The sequence below is a fragment of the Chironomus tepperi genome, unplaced genomic scaffold, assembly GCF_022539635.2.
Source record: "Chironomus tepperi strain 1889 unplaced genomic scaffold, CSIRO-AGI_Ctep_v1 contig_309, whole genome shotgun sequence".
NCBI lineage: Eukaryota > Metazoa > Arthropoda > Insecta > Diptera > Chironomidae > Chironomus > Chironomus tepperi.
In genome coordinates, this window is record NW_027226431.1 from 216,130 (window position 1) to 238,899 (window position 22,770).

The window sequence follows — 22,770 nt, forward strand, 5'->3', positions numbered from 1 at the left end:
TCTGTGTCTATGTATATATTTATGTAGTCATAAAGCCAGAGGAGGTTTTGATGGTGAAAGTTTTTTGAATGAGGGATAAAGATAGATGGACTGATGAGTTTATTGTACAAATTTTGTCAGCTTTTTTTTTACAAAGGATATTGATTTTTTTATTTTTTGTTATTATACTTTTTATTGTTGTAGTTGAACATATTTTTATTGAATAAAATGGAGATGTTTGAAATATTTATTTAGGGATGATGTTCACAGATGATGTCTATTAATTTATTTTTTTGGACTCGTTGTACCTTTAGGAATTGAAATTTTAAGAAGAATTTAGAGTTTCTCTAGGGAGTTAAGTCAAGAGAATTTTTGGACGTCAATGTGGTCGACATTTTGTGCTGTGATTAAATTTCATTTTTTGCAACAAATTTCTATGGTTCATTAGAATAAAGTTGTAACAATAGTAAAGGCCCATCTCTCTTCATCTTTAAATGAGACCTAAAATCTATCCAGAGTGAACAAATTAGGAATAAAGTCCTATACAGAGGTTCTATACAGAGTCTTTACTCGTTTACAACTGGAGATTATGTCAAATTGTCAAATAGTATTGCCGTGCATCACTCGACTTTGATTAGTGTGAGACCAATTCTTGGCTATTCTACTTGGACACAATGTGTCGCCGGATCAATTGAGAACCGAAGCATAGAAACCTCCAAGTCATCGAGACATTTCAGTAGACCAGCATTAAATTAACTCAAAACTCAAAACTCCAATAGTCAATGATTCCTTAAAAGCACTTCTTACTAGCTCGTAGCTCTCTTTTTAAACTAACCATTGCAATTTTGAACGAAGTAAAGTAGAAAAAATATCTAAATTTGCAACTAAGCATTCATAAACTACTTAGTTGCTCAATATTCCTATTTTTCGTATTTTAAAAAGTTACCAGAAATACAAATTTAATCACTTTTGAATGTAACTAAGGACTTTGCCTCTATTTAATACTCTATTGTTATATCATTACTATGTAGACTTTAGAAGCATGTAATTCTTAGAATCATTAGACTGCATTATCAATAGACATCATAAGTGAGCATCTCCAAAAATTTCAAAAAATAGTTAACATTAAATCATACAAAATTTATACAAAAACTAAAAAATGTTGATACTATTAAAGCACATAAAATGAGTTTTATGCATGTTCATAATAATGATGATAATAATAATAATGACTTAAAGGAGTGAGTGAAGGAGGAAGGAGAGATCAAAGGAGAGAGAAAGAAGAAATAAAAAAAAATCCTTTGAAAAAAATATCACGGAAATAAAAAATTTAATAACATTAAAAAACATGAGAAAGTTAGGACATTGTCATCATTTTTGTTTGTATTCATAATGTTATGAAGGAGGTTAAGGAGGGAAGGAAAAGGACGCCTTTTTAATACTTTATTGTTCATTCGTTCGCTCGCTAATTCATAAGACTGTAAAAGGAATAGAAAAGAACAACACAATAATGTCTTTTGAATATTTTACATGGAATATAAAAGGAGCGAAAAAGGAAAATGACCTGAAACGTTATGCTTTATGCTACTTTTTTTTTGCGACAATAAATTAAAAATAATAAATTTTTAATTCATGAAAAAAAGTACTTTTTGGCTTCTCTTTTTTGCTGGCACATCCCTTTTTCATGTCCTTTTTTTTCCTTAAGTCAAATATTATTCTTTCCATTCTGTGACTGAACAGTGTATAACCAGAACCAAACCACCTGCATTTCCAATTTCCATATTACGTGTGCTCCATTTTGGTTAACTTTTTTTTTGTCTTTCTCACTCCACTTCCTCCTCACACCTTCTTTTAGTTAGTGTTTCTTTCTATTTACCTCTAAGCATTTTCAATTTCCCTTCCGTCCCACGTCCATAAATGTATTTTTTTTTTATTCTCCTCATCCTCCTTTAAGTCCATACACAATATTGTAACATGTTAACAACAATTGACCGCAACATCAAACCACACATATGTTGTTTCCATTTTTTATTCCTGTTTATCTTCTCCGTTTTTTGTACTTTTTTTGTTGCTCCATCTCCGATTCTCTCTGACTCACTCACTTTTAACCTCAGTGTCCACATCTAGTTTTCTATTTCCTTTTATTTTTTACACGTTAACAAATTCAACAAACACGAGATTTTTTTTTCCTGTTATTTTATTCATTTATGTAACACCAATTTTTCTCTGTGTCTGTCTTTCCACTTTATTTACATATTTATCACGTTAACTAAGGGTTAACCTAAAAATAGAAAATTCTCTCTTTTGATTTTTACGACTTTGTCGTCTGTTCTTGTCTTCAACCCCTTTGAATCCCTCATCATTCCTCAACATTTCCCTCAAAATGAAAATTAATTTTTGTTCTTGAAAATCTGGAAAAGTTTTACTTACAAGCGGCAGCAGCAGCCTCAAAACAGGTGCATAAAAAGTTTTTTTTTATATTTTACTTTAACATTTTATTTTTTTATGTTGGCTGAGGTAGAGAAGAAAATGTTTCATGCAATATGCAAGCACTTAAGCTACTCATCAGCTCTATTCAATATGCAAAAAAACATAGCTGAATGCTTGGCTTTTTCCAGCTTTTATTCTCATTCTACCCTCTTTCATTCTCATTCACATACAACCACTTTGTTTTAAATCTGTCCATGTCAGACTCCATCATCGTCTCGGCTATATGGAGGAACAAAAAGTGAAGCCAGAAAAAAAACGGAAATAAATTTTACAATTTTCAACCAATCGGTTTATTTTGAGGAACAAAAAGTTTAGAAAAATTAAATTGAATAATGATTGGGGTTTCTATGTGTGGAACTTGATTTCAGGTTTTTCTGACATCCTCAAAAGTTGAAATTTCTGACCTAAATTTTTATATCAAAGTTAAGGATTAAAGTACAACAAAGTGTGAACAAATTTTAAATATTTTATGAAGTTTTTTTTGTTGAAAAGTTACATTATTGTGGCAATTTGTCGTGTTGACAATGTTGGGATAGTAAATATTTAAGAACCTCCTGGGCATTAATAAAGCAAATATTCGAATTTTTTTGAGTTGTTATTCTTTTGAATTTATGAGGTTTTTTTATATCATTTTTGTTTTGTTGTTTCGGAAACGAAGTTCCAAGAAAAACATATTTGGAAAGTTTTACAGTTAACTTGGAATTACGTATGGGGAAAATATTTTATGAAGCATATTCATGACAGCTATCATTTTGGGAAAATTTGGGATTTATGTTGAATTTGATATTTTGTGGGATTTATAGTAATTTTAGAGTCAGAATTGTGTTATAGATACTGTCAAAAGTTATTAGCTGAGAATTTGACAATCTACAGTGGAATTTAAAGTTATCAATCAATTTACTGAGTGGCTTAGGTACTTACATGTGTACCCGTACAACAGAGTTACTTATTATAACACTATAAAATCGTCAGGAAATTCAGAATTTCATTATATAGAAGTTGTTCGGATATTTAATACAGTTCCTTGAAAATGAGCATTCGGAGCTATCTTAAACCGATAAAATCACAGGACGCCTGGCGTTAGGACTGATTTCGTCAAAATAGTCTGTTCCAGACTGGATTTGATTGGATTTGCTCAAGCCAGTGTATTTCTGATTTAAGTTGGATTTCGTTGAATCTGGCCAGGTTAACGATCCGCTTGCATTCGCAGATTCAATAAAATCCAGTGTGGAACAGGCTCAGTGACTCGTCCAGATTTGACAAAATTCGAACTCACGCAAGGCTCATGCTGTCTTGGGGCTAGATTTCTCGCGTATTCTCCACAATGTGCTCCTGATGTATAATGTTCATCCAGAATGAACGTATAAACTAGAAATATCAATACATTTCAAATTTAAAAGTCAAACTCAAATTTCATCAATTCAAATAACGTCCAAAGAACCTTCATATCATAAATTCAAATGAAAATTGACAAATTTGACAAATGCATCAACTTATATTAAAACTAAATAAATTACTAATTCAAGCATAAAGTGACATAACTAAATAAAATAAGTCACATAATTTAATTTTTTAATCTTATTTCATAACATAAATTACGAAACGTACAGCTAAAGTGCTTCTTTCCAGTCTAAGGTCAATTACAATTGTCAACATATTCAGACTGACTATCTCTCTTTCTCATTCACTTGATGTTAATGGAACTTCCGTCAATTTAACCTGAAAATTAAATTTTTTTCGAAAAAAATCTCTCTCTGACAGAATCTTTCACTCACTCACTTCTGGCTCGCTCAATGACTGAGTTGATGCTAATGGAAAATTTTAATTAATTTAATTTTTTAAAATTTTTTAATTGAATTTAATTTTTATTTACAGATGACTGGACTTGCAAAGAATCCTCTTGCAGGACTCGCAGCATTAGGACTTGCTGGTGCTATTCCTGCAAATACTGGTGGATTAAATCCAACAGGTATCAATAACTGTAATTGCCAAATTTAGTATTTTCTTCGTTTATCTATGAAGTATACCTTTGATTTTATTTACTTTTTTTGTGCTTGTGATGTCTATGGTCATTAGCATAATTAAATTTATTTAATTAATTTATATCTTAAAGATGTCTGATAATTAATTCCATTTTTTATTTTATAAATTCACAGCACTTGCCGCCCTCGCTGGCTCACAATTACGTACGGCCGCAAGTCGAACACAAACAAATACACAACAGCATGAAATGACGGTGCCAAATGATTTAATTGGATGCATTATTGGTAAAGGTGGCACTAAAATAGCCGAAATACGCCAAATATCCGGTGCCATGATTCGCATATCAAATTGCGAGGAACGTGAAGGTGGAAATACTGATCGAACAATTACAATTAGCGGTAATCCCGATGCTGTTGCACTCGCTCAATATTTGATTAACATGAGGTGAGTAAAAAACACATTAAAATCTTATTATACATACATATACATATATAGTCAGAAAAAAATGATAATTTATTGCAATGATCGATGACAGTTTAGTGATAACAAAATTTGATTTATGATGAGAAAAATTTGTACATTAATTAAATATTATAATAATATATTCATATATAAAAAATGATGATAAAAATCTATAATTGTATATAACTGTGGGAAAAAAGTGCGTACGACCATGTTCTTTAAGAACATCAAAGAGGACCAAATTCTTTAATTACTTTTAAGTCCATTGACGACATCAAAGGAATTATTTATTACGGAAATTACACAAAATGCGTGCTTTTTTGTGTTCATTTTTTGTAACATTTTATTTTTGTAAACGTCCGAGGATTTTTTGTTGTTTTTCTTATATCTTCATAAATACACAATCACCTCTCCATATTATATGTCTACTAACCGGTCGGCACATGCTTGAATGGTGTCTATAGAGCAGCATACCGACAATTTACTCAGAATCAAGCAGTAAATAGACTAGATTTAGAAAACAATTGCTGCTTGATGTTGAGTCAATTGTCTGGTCAACTACTGCATAGACAGCACTCAAACATGCTCCGTCCGGCCTCCATACTCTGTAATGAAATTGAATGAAATGAAAGAAAAACAAGTCTTGTAGAATAGCGAAGTTTTTTTTGATATTTTTGTTGTTACTTTGTATGTATGTCTCTTATATACCATATATATTGATATTATGTGAAACATAAAAATAGAATTGAAGCATAAAGCGCAACAAACTGATAGAGAATGATACTAATCCATGAAAATGAAAAGAAATTGAAGCAAATAAAAGAGGAAATTTGTTTGTAAATCTCTCCATATCATCACCATTAACCGATACAACCAACTCTCTCTCTTTCCCTAAATGTCCAAACAATTTTCCAATATTATCGAATGTGCCTTTACCGAAATCAAATGCTGTTATCTCTTTATATCTCCTATAACCTTCCCACCTTCAATTTTTTTTTTTCTTTTTTTTATTTCATTTCTTTTCCACTTTTATGTTTATTTTCCACTCGATCTCGATAAATTAATGATCCGGATAATGTTATATTATATATATTACACACACAAATACATTTTTCCCATGCATCAGTTCCATTAAATTGTTTGTTGCCTCACGTTCTTAATCCTCCTCTCACGCATATCACACCTCAGATCGAAATGATGATATATATTTTTAGAAAATTTAATGTACATTCTCCATATCCCCATCAGATCCAACCCCACACCCCACCACATACACACACATACACATATGCCATTATCATCATTTTGCCATATAGCCAAAGCCAAAAAAGAAATGTTGAGAGTAATTTTGATATTCAATTCCTAATTACCTTTTTTCATGCTGGTTTTTATGCGAACAAATTTTATTAAGCGAAATTTAAGATTTTGATCCCTTTTGAGTGTGTATACCTGTAATGTTTATTGAATGAGAACATATTTTTTTGTTTTGCTAGAGATTCTTGTGTTTCGGAAAAGATATTTTTAGGGATGTGAATTTGGGGATTTATAGGATTTTCAGGAAAGGATTTTGTATGTTCAAAGGGGAAATTGGGATTGAATTATTTTTAAAATTGTAGAATTTTGATTTAAAAGGGGGGTGAAAAATCAATAAATTTATTCGGTTCAATGCAAATATTGAATACTTTGATGGCTTATCTTATAAGCAACTACTAGACTTAAGAGCTTGTACAAAATGAAGGGGGAAAAAAATCAATTTTCTAAAATTTCATTAAAAATATTTCAAGTTTATAACTAGATATACACCGAATCTAGTTATAAACTAGTTCACTTAGAAGAATTTATTCATTTAGACCAGTTTTAAGACGCGTTATAAGGATTTTTCAAAAAGCACATGTGGTAAGAATTAGCGAATAATCTGGTACCAGACAGGCGTGGCTCTAGACTGAGGACAGATTCGACTAAATCCGGCCTCAATCCAGACTCGTGCAGATCTGGAGTCAGATTTTTCACCTTTAATTCTTCGAGTGCCATCCGAATTGTAACTAAAGCGACTATATTTTTAATAATGAACAGTTTTGACTGAATCCTTAAATTTTTGTAAACTTTATCAATTTTTTAAATGTCAGGCTTCAATCATTCGGCTCTGAAGCTTCATAATAGTATTTTAGAAATTTATATTAACTTTAAATTTCCCTCTATGTCTTTGAAATATACATATTTTATTAAAATATTATAATACCTAATTTTAAATAATGTAAATCACCCCCAAATCCCATTAAATTTCAGATAAATTGCCCGAAAATTACCTTAAACAAGTTCTTTTCCAGAAAAAATTAATTGATTGTCACTCAAATATCTTCTAGGCTCAGAAACTCAATGGTAAAATTGAATAATTTCATTTTTTTCTCCTCAAAGAAAATTATGAAAATTGTAAAAATTTCATTAGATTTTACAAAATTTTGCAATTTTCAATTAAAGAAGAAAATGTAAAAAATGTAAAATTTTATTCAATTTCCATATGAGTATCTGATCTTTGAATACTTTTCCGATTCACATCGGTCCCTAGCAAAAATATTCAATAACTTTATTACTTCATAAACATTACACACGCGCTAAAGAAAAAATATATTTTTATCCATTTTCCACTTTACAGCACATCACAGGAATATAAAAAAAGAGAACAATATTAACGAACAACAGCAAACATTAAACTTTTCTCATTCACTTCGTATAAATTTTAATAGTAAGAATGTTGTGCAGCCAAACTTTTCACATTCCTTATGATTCTTTACCCCCTTTCCTTGTGCTCTTTGTACTACATTTTTTGTGATTATAAAAGACGTTCAAACAGAGAGTCTGCGATTTTTTTTTACATCATACACAATGTGGGGTCGATTTAAAAATGACGTCAATTTGAAAATTCCTTATTTTAAGAATTTTGCGGTTGATTTTTAAATCTAAAGAATTTAAATGAAATGTTGAATTGTTAAAGACATCCTTAATCCTTCATATGACGTCATATATAGACGACCCCCTATCCGAAACATAAAAAGAATCCTTTACATAATAAAGTGAATGTGGAAAATGAATTTTTTTCTCTCTTTTCATAAACACAAAAAAAAGTTTTTCATTTACCATTAAATATTTTTTTCATGACTCCCCCCACCTCTTACCCCACACTCAAAAGATCCCCTTTTTTATATACAGAGCCCAAAAAATGTTCTTTTTTAACCCAAACCCAAAACCACGAACGACAATGATGACGACGACAATATGTTATTGCTATTATTATTAGTATATCCACTACAAAAAAAATGTTTTTTTGAAATATTTTGCCGGCAAACAATATTTTTTTGTGTGCTGATACACAAAAGCGTTCGACGCTGAATAATCCATGAAAATCAATTCTCTCTCTTTTTCTTTTTCTCACTTCTTTTTATTTTTTTGACAAAAATTCCTTCTTTATTTACCAGAATGAACTTTTTTTCTCACTTAATAATCTCTTTTTTTGTTATTTTTTATTTTTTGTAAGTCAATAAAAAAAGTATTTTTTACATCCATGCATGCAAAGTATCATAATAACGTATTATAAGAACGAATAAGTTGATAAATTTTTTAGTTATGGAAGTGGATTTGATTTAGACTTTTTTTGGAGATAATTTAATATTGTTGATGTGATGAAAGCTTCTTTATTGGAAGCTTTTTTGCATTAAAATACCAGAGTTGATGCTGGAAATGAGATTATAACTTATTGAATGACTCTTGAAAAATTGAGAGATAACTTTTAAAGGAAATGCTTTAATGTGAATTTTTTGTATAGATCAAAATGATTAAGTTATGAAAAGTTACTTTATTGTGTTGTGTTCTTGACACTTTTTAAACTTTTTATTAAGAAGTTAAAAATTTATGATTTTTAAGCTTTAATTTGGAATTTGCTAAGACAACAATTATTACAATTGTTTGAGAATTGTATCCCGAAAAGCACAACGTGTTGCTAGGTCCAAAGGTCCCTTGACGGCACCGTGACGGCAGATTTCGAACCATTTTTTTGGCCGCATTGTATCACATGTTAACGTTCTCTTAGCTTTCTCATAATTTTGTAATCTACCTTCACTAGGGATATCTTAACTAATTAAAGCTGTTTAAGACAAGATCTGCTTGCTGATCCTTTCAAATTTGGCATTAAATCAAGCATCCAAAAATTTCAATTTATTGCAATTCAGACAATATAAAGCAAATTTTAACTCAAGCTACACAAATATCCATGTAGAATTCAGAATTCACATTGACTTCGCATAACTTCCTTAATCGCTAAAAATTCAGTCCAAATTTCAACAAATAAAGAACTAAAGCTCTTGTGCTGTTCCAAGCATTGCTAGGATGAATATTCCTAACTATCTTTGATATCACACGATACCAAAAACGCGAAAAATTAGGCTTTTATACAACATCGTATTGACCTGATGTAAGAACTCGAAGTCAACACAAATTTCAAGTATAAAAGTCTATTATACGACTGTGACTTTGAGCTTTGCTTGGTCACGCTTAATCTAATTTTGCACCAACAGAATGCCATACAAGCGCAGAATTTTTAAATTTTGTGCTTTTCAAGTCTATCTTGATTAAATTTTCTTCCAATTTACACTGAATTCTCCTTCAGCTCATATCTCCAAAGCTCTGCAACTCTAAAAGAATCTCCAAAAAAAGCTAAATCACATCCCATCCAAAAACTATTATTTTTTGATTTTTGATTAACTTATCCTGCATCTTATCTATTTATTTTTTTGAAAAAAGAAATTCGATTAGAAAATTCCGATTATTTTTTTATAATTTTAATTATATTTTTATTGAGATCAGAAAGTAGCAAATTTTAAAAAATTTAATTTTGTTATTATTTTTTAGAATAATAATCTGTCTATCTCTCTTATTATATCCCCCTTTTATAAATTCAATTGACCCTTAAAACAAAATTCCTTTCTAACCACAAAAAAATTTTTTGTTTTTTTTTCGATCCTCTCTTCTTATATATTCCTGAACAGCGTCGAATTGCAAAAGGCAAATTTGGCACAGGAACAAACAACCGGTGCCGTTGGTGCGACTCCGAACGGAACTGCTACGAGTGGAACAAATTTAACTCCGACGACACCAACAACTGTCGCAACAACGAATAATAATAATGTAAGTGTTACAGATGCTGCACAAAATGCAGCAGCATTGGCATCAGCCATACCGTTAGCACAATTGCTATCTAAACCAGGTGCACTTAATGCCCTCACCAGTCTTACAGCACTTGGCGGATTAACTGATTTATTGGGCGGACTTTCAAATCTTGGACCACCCGTTCAAACGACCGGTGTACATCGTGCTAAACAATTCACATCAAGACAACGTCCTAATACGAATAATCCAAATATCAATAGCAATGATGTGAACAAATTGAAAAGCGAAAGAAGCAAATTTAATCCTTATTAAGGAGAGAATCATAATGAATAAGAATAAGAATAATAATATTAATAATTTTTTTTTTCATTATTATGAAAAGCTGAAGAAAAGACGTCGTCGATGTAATTTTTTTTTCTCATTTTTTGCAAAGAATCTTTTTGTATGGCATGAGAGGCAATTGCTCCTCATAAATTTTTTTTTCTTGTTTGTATATGAATGCTTAAGACTATTTCATCATTGTAGATGAAAAACAAAAGGGAATGAAACAATTTTTTTAAATGCGAAAAGGATCAGGGTTGGGTGATGTTGGGGGGTTGTGTACTTAGGGTGTTTGGACATACGGTGTTGTAGTTGACTAGGTTTAAGATTTGAATCTTTAGAGATTCCTAATGTCGGAATCCAATTTATGCTTTGACCGAGAAACTCGCTGAGGCAAATTTCACGTTTTTTCTTTAAAATAAGCCAAAATTAGCCGTCACATGACGATCAGAGTACCCTTAATTCTTGCCATCATGACGGTCAGAGTACCCTTTACGTCTTGTTTTCACCTGACGGTCACAGAACACTTAGGTCTTGCCGTTTCGTGAGGGTCAGAGTACCCTTTACGTCTTGTCGTCACTTGAAAGTCAGAATACACTTTCGTCTTGCCGTCAAGTAACCATCAGGACATCCTTACTTCTTGAGGTGGTGACGATACGGCACTCACTAATTAGAGTGTGCTGCACGATTTAAGAACTCTTACATAGCTATGATTTGGATGAATCTGATGACTAGTTTTCGAAAACTCAATTTTACGAAAGAATTTTAAGATTCGAACCTGAAGCAACCCTTATTTCCGACACCAACTCACAACCACCACCCACCCAACCCTGAAAATAATTTATTTAAGATTGAAAAAGATTTTTTATGGTCTGTTTTATAAAAAGAAAAATTATTAAAAAGCCAAGGACGATCATTAAAAATATGAAAATTTTTCCTATAATTTTTCCCGTCATTTTTAAAAAATATTAAAAATTCTCATTTTTGATGTCTCTAAGAGATGTGCAAAAGTAAATTATTCGTGGTAGATAATGATGAACGTTTGTGCTACTGACATACATACACACACATATACATAGATGATATATAGTCGTAGAATTTTTTTTTATAGTCAATAAGAATTTCTGCCCAAGTACAGGAAAATGTAAACTTTTACAATTATCAATTATATCCTCCGAGAATTTTTCCTCCCCTAACTAATCCCCCCTTTCTTCAATTTTCATTTCTATTTTCTCACAATTTTTATAGTAAATAATGTAGGAACAAACAAAAAAATACAAAAAATATTTTTGGAAACTCATAGCGTTTGTGAGCGTCTTAAGTGTAAACGAAATAGCATTTTTTAGATGTTTAAGAATGCAAAACAAAATAAAATCAATTCAAGGTGTTGAAAATACTTTTTTCTCACATTTGTTGGTGGTTGAAAGCTCTAAATAGATAAAGAGGTCACCTCGGTGTGAAATGCAAGTACTCGAGGTAAATTGCATAAATACAAAATAACCGGAAAAATTTGTTATGTGATTTGACATGGAAATGCTTAGTTGTAAAGTTGAATGAAATGTGTTTCATGGTTGATGTTTTAGGACTTATTTGGGGTAAAGTTGGTCAAGCTGGTGACATAGAGATTGGGAATTGTTGGATTTATGTGCTGTAGCTTCAGATGATGATCAGACTGGTCGTCTTGATTAGTTTTATTAGAGATTGTCATCGATTGATGATCCCTAAATGGCACAATTCAATTAATCGATCCAAAATCCTGAACCAAACCGACGTGACTCTGGTATGGTGCTGGATTTAAACCGAATCCTTGACTAAGTCAGAGTCATGGCAGCCTGGAGTTTTAGGGAAATATTTTCCATTTTGAGGCTTAAAATTCGAGTCGACTTCGTGATTTTCAATTAAATTTGAAATCTTAAGTCCAACTTTTTGTGTATTTCGGGTGATACAAAGCTCCACATGGTGTCATTTTGGATGCCAATCAGATTCCTTCATAGGAACCTTTACATCCTTAATGTTCCTCAAGTATAGACCAACATGACAGCCAAAAAAACTCCAATCACGCCAATATTCAAGACATTTAAATACCTTTTGATTAATGCGCTCTCTCAATAAACTTTTTTCCATAATTTATGTCCAAAAAAGTGTCAAAAACTTGAAAACTTCTAAGAAAATACTTCATAAAATTACCAAAAATTGCGAGTAAATTTATCAACATTGAAAAGAGAAACTTCAACATTAACTCAGCATGCTAGCCTAACTTGATGACTGAGAATTCCATCCTCATTCAAGAAAATAAACTTTTCGAGAAGAATTTCCAAAAAATTTCCTTCGCTTTTTCTCAAATCACCAGAGAGAGCAGAAACAGAAACATTGACATGAACATACAAAAAAAAGTTTTAAATAAAGGTACAAAAAATATAAATTTTGCAGTTTAAATTTGTGTCAAGATTAGGTCAGAAACTTCCTTTAATTTACGTCAGGAACGAGCAAAGTTTTTGTATTCAGTGACAATTTCCATCATCCGTGAATGTACTTCAAAGCTTAAAATGAAGGAACTAAAAGTTTTGAAGTGGATGTGTACAATTAATAATGTCAGAGATATCTATGAAGATACAAAAAAATTTTCATACCTTTTTACGAGAACTCATTAAGGAAAATGTCGAATGATAAATAATCATGATTGTTATACAACAAAATGACGTAAAATGGAAATAATGTTTATTATTATGGCTACAGTCTTAATGAAGCAATAAAGAATATTTCAAGGTAAATTAATGAAATCATCAACAACAAAAGAATATAAAAATTGATGGAAGTATGTCGTAATTTTTAAGGAAAGTCGTTACACAAATTCTGTAAAATTGTTTCGTCTTTTTTTCAATTCCTTCTTACTTGAGAATGTCAAAAAGTGAGTTGCTTTAAATGTCTTGACATATTGTGCGTGATTTTGTCGAATATATCAAGGATTAATAAAATATTGTGAGGGAATTTTGATGGGTTCTTAACGGCTGTCAGGTTTGAATTGATAGAATTTGGATTTAAATGGTTTATGTCGATTTTGAGGATTTTTGTGGTTTCATGGTTCAGTGGATGAATGGTAGGGAGAATCTGCTTTTGTACCTGGTGAAGGTAAAATAAGCTACAAACAGCTATTGGAGTAGCTTCGCGTCCTACCGTCAACATGACGAATTAACCTTTAACTAGTGAAACTTACTCCCTTAACTGAAGGTACAAGGGCTTCATTAACGCGCCTAGGAGTGTCTAAAGATGGTTCTATCCTTTACAATGTCTTGTTAGTTCAGAATATCAACCATTCTAAGCACCCTTTTCTCCACATTCAATCCAAGAGTGTTTTACAACTTTACAACAAATTCCAGCAATATATCCTCAAAAATTACACAACAAATCCATTTTTAAAAACAACCAAAAATTCAACCTAACAAATTAAACCTTTAATTTTTATAAGCACATCATTAAAGAGTCAGAACGATCCACAACTTGAGTGCTGAAATGGATTAATTTAAACAGTACAACATTTCCACTTGAATCTCTTTTTTTAAAATCGTATTACTGCAATTTTCAAGCACCTTCGTTATGTTCGTTAAAGCATTTTCATGTACACAATTATGCTTAAAAAAAATTCTGTAATTCTGTAACTTTTTTTTTGTTTTATTTTCCGTACACAGAGTTAAAACTGTGTCAAGAAGAGGCTAACTACAGTTCATGACAGTTTGAAAATTACTTAAAGTTAATGACTTGGCATGTTTTTGCTATTTAGAGACTTCACTCACCACAAAATATTTTCCATCTCGAGTCAAATCACATCAAAAATTGATAAAAACTATTTTGTAATTAAGAGAAAAATTTTTTCTAGGAAAGAATTTTTTTTGATAATGAGGGTCAAAAAGTCAATCCCTAAAATATTATTTTAATTGTCCTATATGAACATGGACGAGGAAATAAGAAAAGAAAAGAATCGGCCCATATGAGTTAAAAAATATTAAAAGAGAAAACAAAAAGATCAGAAAATATTTTTTGAGTAGATTATTTTTCTTCGGCTTTTTTAGAAATATCGGGGGTCGTTTACAAATGACGTTTGAGTTAGAGTTGGAATTTTTACTGCTATTCAAACCTAAATCAGTCCTAATTAGGCAAAGAGCATGCTTTCAAGAGTTTGTTCTACTTAAATATACTAATTAAGCATGCTCGTGAACGTGCTCTCATCTTAATCAGGTCTTGTGAAGATGTTCTTTACTTATTGATATGTCAGCTTTTTGAAAAAGACAAAATCTAAGCATTGCGATCGTCACGCATTCGAATATTGCCATCATTATGCTCAGAAGTCAGTGAACTTAGAGACTAAATGACTATCAATTGACGAACTTAGTCATTTAATAAAAACGCTTTTTTGTGACACAATTTCGATTAGGTTTGAATCGAACGCCCCAAAATAGTGTTCTGATGTCACACCTGAAAAAAGTGGTCGAAACTAAATTGTAACTAGCTTTCAGCAAGTGAATAGAAAGTCTTGATAACTGACGCGAGTGTCACTTTAAGACAAATTGCGTTATTTACCGTAAAAACGGGTCAACATCAACTATCAGAACATCTTTCCTATTTTTCGTCTTTCCGAAGTCTACGTGCATTTATATGAAGCAGACAAATAGCTTGATTCGAAATTTCTATGAAATTGAGTCAATTAGGACGATTCTATCTTTGTTATCCATTTAAAACTCAGTTAAATTGATTCATATGTAATCTGAGTGTCAAATAATCTAGATTCTACTAGATTCTGTCAAGATGTTTAGCCTAAATCAGTATCCAGAAGTATTTACTTGATGAAAGCTAATTTCCAGATGAGTTAGGCACATGGTTTGATTCAATAGACCATAGACAATAGACCAATGATCCAATAGACCCAATCGGCAACAGACAATAGTCATGCAGATGCAGAATTCCAAACTATTAAACGTCATTAGTGAACAACTCCAAAATATAAACTGTATAAAAAAATATAAAAAACAAAATTCATACAAAAAAAAATGAGAATATGATGATCCATAAACAAACAAAGACAATGTTTTTTTAGAAAAAGAAAAAAATGTACGATGTTAAATATCGTCGTGATCTGATATATAATAATGATAATACTAATGATAAATGAAAAAAAAAAACATAAATTTAGTCTTGAATCAGGAAAAAAAAAATAAAAAGAAAAAGAATCATTTCTAAATTATATTGTATTTAGGATGTTAAGTGAATCATTAGATTTTTAATCTTGTATTTATCAATGTTTGCGTCGCATTTGCAAAAAAAAGCATTTCCGTCATGCTCCTTTATTTACTCATTTCCTGCTTCCCTTTTTACAATTTTTAATGGATGTTGAAATTTTTATGGAGAAAATTGTTAGAAATTTTTATAGATGTTCTAGTGAATGTTAGGAAAACTTTTATATTTTTTGCAGTGGTGGACAACCTGTGTGTCACGGCACACTAGTGTACAATCGACAAAAATGCCATGAATCGCATGACATATGCGGTTTTAGTCAATGCTTACCACCAAGTTGTGTACCACGAAGACTTAAAGGTTGCCCACCACTGCAACTGTAGCTCCCATCCATTTTATAATTTACATAAATTCAATTCCGAAAGTTTGACATTTTTTTCATGCTAAAATCAACCTTAGTTTACTTAACAAAATTCTATTGAAAATATTCTATGCACCTTCGATGTAAAACGGATGTCTTTAATGTCCATGACATGCTCTATAAATATGGGAAAATGTACTCTAGGATATTTATAAATGCGGAAGTTCTTATTTTGTCCTTTCAACAATTTTTTTTACTTCTTGATTCCTTATAAAGAAGTCTTTTCAATCATTATTCCGACTGTGCTGTTATTTAAGAATTTCACAAGAAAATCAGCTTTTCGTATCGCTATTTTAAAGGTTTCAGACATTTCTTTTATTTGCTGGTATTTCCTTAGCAACATTATTGGCAGATTTCTTGTGAATAACCGTGAAATCGAAGGAAAAAAAGGAAAATGACTTTTAAAGTCAGAATTGAGATGAAGCTTTAAATTTAAGCTTGTATTACAATAGATGCTTGACTGGCAATTCTGAGCTTTTCGATGAGTCAAGAGAAGATTATGCCAATTACGCGATGATATAGGATGCAGCTCACTCTTAAGCTCAAACATAATTTGAAGTTAGAAAATATTTAGGAACTGACCGTAGATAAAAGTATGTTCTAAATTTGGTCATAAATAGACACATAAATCTTCTTCTAATTCTCGAGTGGCAATGAGGTTTGTGATGATGAGCTTTTGCTCTGTCACTAGCTTTATTGGTCAACATGACTGCCATGCAACAGACATATAGCATGTTCTCGAGAGCTTATTCTCCTTTAATATACTAATTGAGCAAGCTCGCGAGCGTTACTATAAGCTTGCTCTCCTCTTGATAGCAAGTTCTTTGCATGCTTAGCTCTGCATTTGTCCATAAAGCATTGACATGACTTTCTAACAGACAATGGCCATACTCATCTACTTAAATGAGGGTAGTCAATCAATATAAATGAGGATGCTTAATTTTATGAGCCTATCAAAACCATGATTCTTGTCTGCTTAGGGTTGAATGAAAGAACTCATAAATTAAGTGATAAAACGAATTGAGAGATGAAATAGCAGTCAAATTGGACCATTTTCCTCAACACACGAGGAGCATGCTCAATTATGTTGTATGTTAGGGTTCAGATATTGAAGATCTAAGTCATTGTTGTCCAAATTTTTTAGTACCAAGACATACCTTGAAGCTAATCTACGACAAAAACCACACACAGTTTGGACAATACTGATTTAAGCAAGTAGCCTTAAGGACTGCACTACATCCGTTATACAGTACTATACACAATTGTGTAATAATAACAGTTGGCATTCAAGGAAATGAAATTTGCCTGATATAAAGCATAACATATTTTCAATGAATTTTAAATCCAAATTTATCTTGAAAAAGAGATTAAAATAAATAAAAAAAAAATGTCAATTCAGCAGAATCAGATTAGCTTCACAAAAAATCTCTTCTTCAGCGTACATTAATCCCACGAGAGTAAAATATGGAAATGACACAAAAAATAAAGGAACATGAAAGAAAATAAGAAAAGAGTAGAAAAGAATTTTGACCATTTTTAAGAGACTTTTTTCGGATATCCCTTAAGATTTATTAATTAATTTTTTTCAAATCCCATTAGGACTGATTTCAATGGCACTCGTTAGCTATTGTAGAACAAACAAAAAGCCAAAGTTTGTAATCAATTTTCCTTTCTCATGTAAATTTATTCAACAACTAGTTCCTTCCCCGTCCCCCAATCATCTTAAATAGATTAAAATTGAAAATGGTCAATTTTCTACATTTTCAATATGTGCAGCATAGGAAATTGCTAATGAATATTGAAAAAAGGAAACTTTGTAGACATTTAAGTGAATCAATCGATTTAATATTGAATTAATAATCATTGTTATTATGAATGTAAGCACAATTTAAAATTGATTGTAATTGAGTTAATTATAAAACTCGATACTTTAATTTACTGACTGCTTCGACTACTTCATACATATTAATTTCATAAAATGGAAGCTTTTTTTTGCCAAACCCCCCACTCTACACCCCCCACATCTCATTTGTCGTTTCGTAATGCGATACTTTTATCAGTTCAAAAATTTTCCTATAATAGAATTAATAACAATAATGTCAATAGTAAATGAGGATGAATGAACAATCCAGCAATGAGTTGGATGATGAAAGAGCAAAATTAAATAGTAAAAGAGTGTGAGAAATTAATGTAGTCAATCATTCAAGTCAGTCTGTCATACGGATGCTGTTGACAATCTTTTTACTCGCGTGGACATGGAACTGAGTAGTTACGCAACAAAAAAAAATATGTCAATATATGTAGGAGTAAATAATGCAATTTTTATGGCAGCAGAACTTTTTTTTTTTGATATTAATTGGCGGAAATTGACAAGTTAATTAATGGAAGGGAGAAAGCAGCAGCGTAGCCGATCTTTTTTTGTATGTTAACGTATAATTAGATTATACTTGGTTTTTTTGTCGACGAATTTTGAAAAATGGTTCGTTGCTGTCTGCTTTAACATTATAATAACATTATTCATAAAATTTTGTGCAGTTGTGTCCTCAGAGTGCGCACCAGCAACGCTACTTAAAAGTTCATTTTTTATGGCTTTTTTCTTCTTTTGCCCAAAAAATTTTGTTCCTTTGTCATGCGGTCGGGATGAAGAGGAGGAAAAATCCCTCAACTCACTACACTTCAGTGCTAATAGCTTTTTATGGTTTTACTCATTAATTTCTCTCCTCCATGCCTTTGTCATCTCATTCGTCCGGCTCATTGTCGTACATAAGAAAAAAAAATGAAATTTTTCATCCTATGTCATTCTGTCTCCTTATCTATTAGATGACAATGATAATAGTTGGATGTTGTTTGAAATGAGGTCATAATTAATTTGTTTTAAGCTACGGATATATCCAATATTTTATACAAATAAATGTTTATACATACCACAAACATCCAAACAGTACGATACGATTACTATTATTATTTTTTATTACGATTATCTCTATATTATGATTATATTGTATATCCAATCATAAACAATCTTATTGTTAGTCTAGCTACAAAAAAAATAATAATGAGCTTAATATCGAATGAACAAGATAAAGAAAAATACATAATAATAATCATAATAAATTTTTTTAATGCAAGTAGACAGGAATATATAAAAAAAATATCTATTATGAGAAGCCTTGCTCACCACCTTTTTTAGCGCATTTTCTTGATGGATTTGATTGAATTTATATCGCATTTTTTGCATATATTTATGACACTTTATTGGAAAATAATTGAAGATCTGATTGAAACTTTATGACACTAAATGAATTTAAAATTTCACATATCAAAGTTTTCTTATGACTTTAATGTAAGATTCTCAAAAGTTGAATTTAAATTAAACAACTTTCTATGATCTCGAGGTCTACTTGAATTTCATATGGAGTCAAATTGACTTTTTTATACAAATTTTGAGTAAACTCTGAGCTCTGCTACAATTTAATGTGATTTACATTGTATCAATAATCAAGCTAGTAACTAAATGACTCATTGGATATGTATCATACCCAATTGAATACTTAAATTATAAGAATTATGAGTATGAGTCCTTCATAAGACTCCTTCGAGTGAAGCAACAAAATGTTAGTAACTAGTTTTAGGATCTAAAATACTAGATCAGACTCAGAAAGTACTAAAATTAATCATTGTGTGTATATATACACAAAAATGACATAAACAGGACACAAGCTAAATATTAATGTCAATTCTGGAAGTAAACACAACCCGAACACAGAAATAATGGAATTTGTAATCACATAAAAAATGAAATGCATATGGTTTTCAAATTATGCAGAGCTTAACTAAAATACAAAGAACTTTCGTGATATCAAACACCAAAAACCAAAATTTGAAGTCACGGGTTTAAACTCATTTTTGAGAATTAAATAATGAAAGCTTTATCAAAATTCATCGACAAATCTCTCTATAAATCCAATGCAGCAGACAATGAGCATGCTTACATGACACTGTAATAGTCATTAATGAAGCACATCATGAATGAAGAACATAATGAATAAGGCTCCGTTACAAAGCTTTATCAACACCAAATGGAAGCCGCCTTCGTGTGGCAGCTTTCAAAACTTTGTGACGGAGCCTTTTTCATTTGTGTCACTCGGATATGTAAGCATGCTCATTGTCTGTTCAGAAAAGAATATCAAAATTTACCACGAACTGACTATCACTAATTAACCAAACAAATCCTCAAGAAAATGCGCTACAAAATTTGCTTACCGAAAATAAGATAAAAAAATGTTCATACAACTTTTAATTTGTTCATGACTTCCTTCTCTTTTTCACTCTCATTTTTCCTTTTATTCATCTATGAATACATAAAAAATTTCTATGGTACGATATTCATTTCTCATTTAATAAATAATAAACTGATTGTGTATACAAGCTATGGGCAATAGATGTGAAAAGAATAAATAAATGAGTAGATTATCATGAGAAGGATGCTCTATTCAGAGATCAATCAACAAATCAGAATCAATAATGGCATTATTTTTTTTATAATTTTTATTTTAATAAGAATTGTAGGAAAAACACAGGAATGAAAAAAAAATAAATCATACAAAAAAAAAATTTATACGAGTAAAAAAAAGAATTAAGCTGTTTTTTGCTATGCGCAAGTCAAGCAGTAAAAGAAGTGAAGAGAAAAAAATTTTATTTGAATGAAGAAAGAAAAAAAAAAGTTTCAATAAATAGTTTTAAAAAACTGAAAAAATTGAATGATGAATATTTTTATTGAATATTGTTAGTTCCACTTTATAGAACATGATCTGTTGCTGTTTTTTTACGGCAGAAATGTCTAAAATATTTTTTCGATTGTGGATTTTTATGTGAAAAATTGTGTGGAAATTGACTAAATATTAAAAAAGTTTGGGTATTTTATGCTGTTGGAATTGCTGGGAATTGCTTTAACTTTAAGGGCTAAGTTGTAAAAGGCAGAAGTTCAGAACTTACTAATACTAATGTTCTAGAGAAGTACATTTACCAGCAAGTAGAGTTTCTCAAAGTTTCAGTTTTTACGAATTATCGAAGAAACGAGAAAGTATTGGTCTTTAGAACTTTACAACTCCATGGGATTCGAACCCTGACCTTCTTAATCACGATCAAGTATTCTTACCTACTGAGCTATCGGTGGTTGCTAGATAATGTGGCACAATGCTCACTTTAAGGCTTATGTTCTTCTATGCTGTATAACTTTTCATTGATGTTTCGAGACAATATCAGAAGAAATGAATTTGAAATAAAGACTTCCCTTTCTAAAAATTTATTGTCTAATTCAAATTAAAATTCAGTTGAAAATTTCTGAAAATAGTCTAGCACGATTGAAGCTTCTTTACCCATTGAGATATAGACATTTTTCAATACTCAGTGTAAAGCTATTCAAACTATCCATATTGTGTCGTTAAAACTCTAACGAAGTTGTGAAAATCATAGAAACCTAAATTTACACAAAATATGAGGTTTAGTGTGCTACACTCGAAAAAGTTTGAGAACTACTGGCATAGTCACTGAAATTTTACACGTGCCTATGAGTTTCATTTAGCACAGTTTGTGTCATGTCACAGGCAGTAGCTAATTTGACTCCATAGCGCTGCCATCACACTTAACATTAATTTTTCATCAATATTCACAACAAAGTTATCCCAAATCCCTGGATATATCCAAACAATATTTCATACCCAAAACAAACTTTTCCTGTAACTGTCAATTTGGCAATCATTTACCAAACAACAAAATTTGTCACAAATGATTGACACAAATTCGAAAAGGCAATAAAAGTTAGTCAAAATATACACACACACAAATCCACAGATAAAATATTTTGGACATTACTGTTGATGTCACTTGAGTTTTATATGTAAATTAGTGAGAAGAAACATTTATGGACGTAAATTCCCATAGGATTAATTTCATTAAGAATTTTTGACATGGAAATGCACTTTAGTGAAATCACAGAATTTGCTGAAATGCTGAATTGTTTGTTGCTGCTGCTGTCTGTCACCAATTTGTGGAGAAATTATGTCCACTGCCAAGCAAAATTAAGAACCAACAAAATTTTATTCCTTAAATTTGGAAAGTTTTTAAGTTTTTTTCTTATTTTTTTATACAAAATTCTATTTTTTTTCCCACCTTACAGAAGAGACTTTATGCTTACTTCCTCCACATCTCCTAACAAATTATTCTTGACGCGTGAAAAAACCTTTTTTATTACTTTTTGATCCGCTTTTTTACCTGAAAAGAAAATCATTGCCTTGAAGATGAATCCTCCACTTACCTTTTTTTCTTCCCTTACTCAATATCAACTCAACCTTGTATATATACAGCAACTACTCGAATATAACAACAGTATAGTACCTTTTGTTCTTTCCACTTTTAAAAAAATGGAAACCCGATCAGCATACTTTTGAATTTGATGTTAATTGTGAAGGTTAATGGACAGTGTAGAAGAATAGAATCTAGGGATGATGATTTGATGGAATTGGTGTCTGGTAGACATGATTCTAAATAAGCTGGCTATATGGTTATTATTAGACATTATTTGAAACAGTCCCAAAAAATGCACGGGATTTAAGACATAGTGTCTCCAGATCATCGAGACTTTGGTATGGAAGTGAATTATACTGAATTCTACTCCACGCTAGAGTTGACCTGACTTAGAGATACTATTTTTAGCAGTTTAATTTAGT

The 22,770-nt window shown here is 30.9% G+C and overlaps 1 protein-coding gene across 12 annotated transcripts in view; it reads left to right on the forward strand.

Moving 5' to 3' along the window:
• mub (poly(rC)-binding protein mub) overlaps window positions 1-22,770 on the forward strand; it is a 151,122-nt gene that overhangs the window by 118,215 nt on the left and 10,137 nt on the right. For 6 of the 12 annotated variants that reach the window (XM_070643367.1, XM_070643363.1, XM_070643370.1 and 3 more), the window contains 3 exons: window positions 4,345-4,450; window positions 4,626-4,896; window positions 9,954-10,722. In XM_070643367.1, the coding sequence (XP_070499468.1) occupies window positions 4,345-4,450; window positions 4,626-4,896; window positions 9,954-10,386 (810 nt within the window). In that variant the 3' untranslated portion in view covers window positions 10,387-10,722. Of the gene's footprint in view, window positions 1-4,344; window positions 4,451-4,625; window positions 4,897-9,953; window positions 10,723-22,770 lie in introns of those variants that run through there. The other 6 variants (XM_070643369.1, XM_070643371.1, XM_070643374.1 and 3 more) reach the window with 4 other exon arrangements.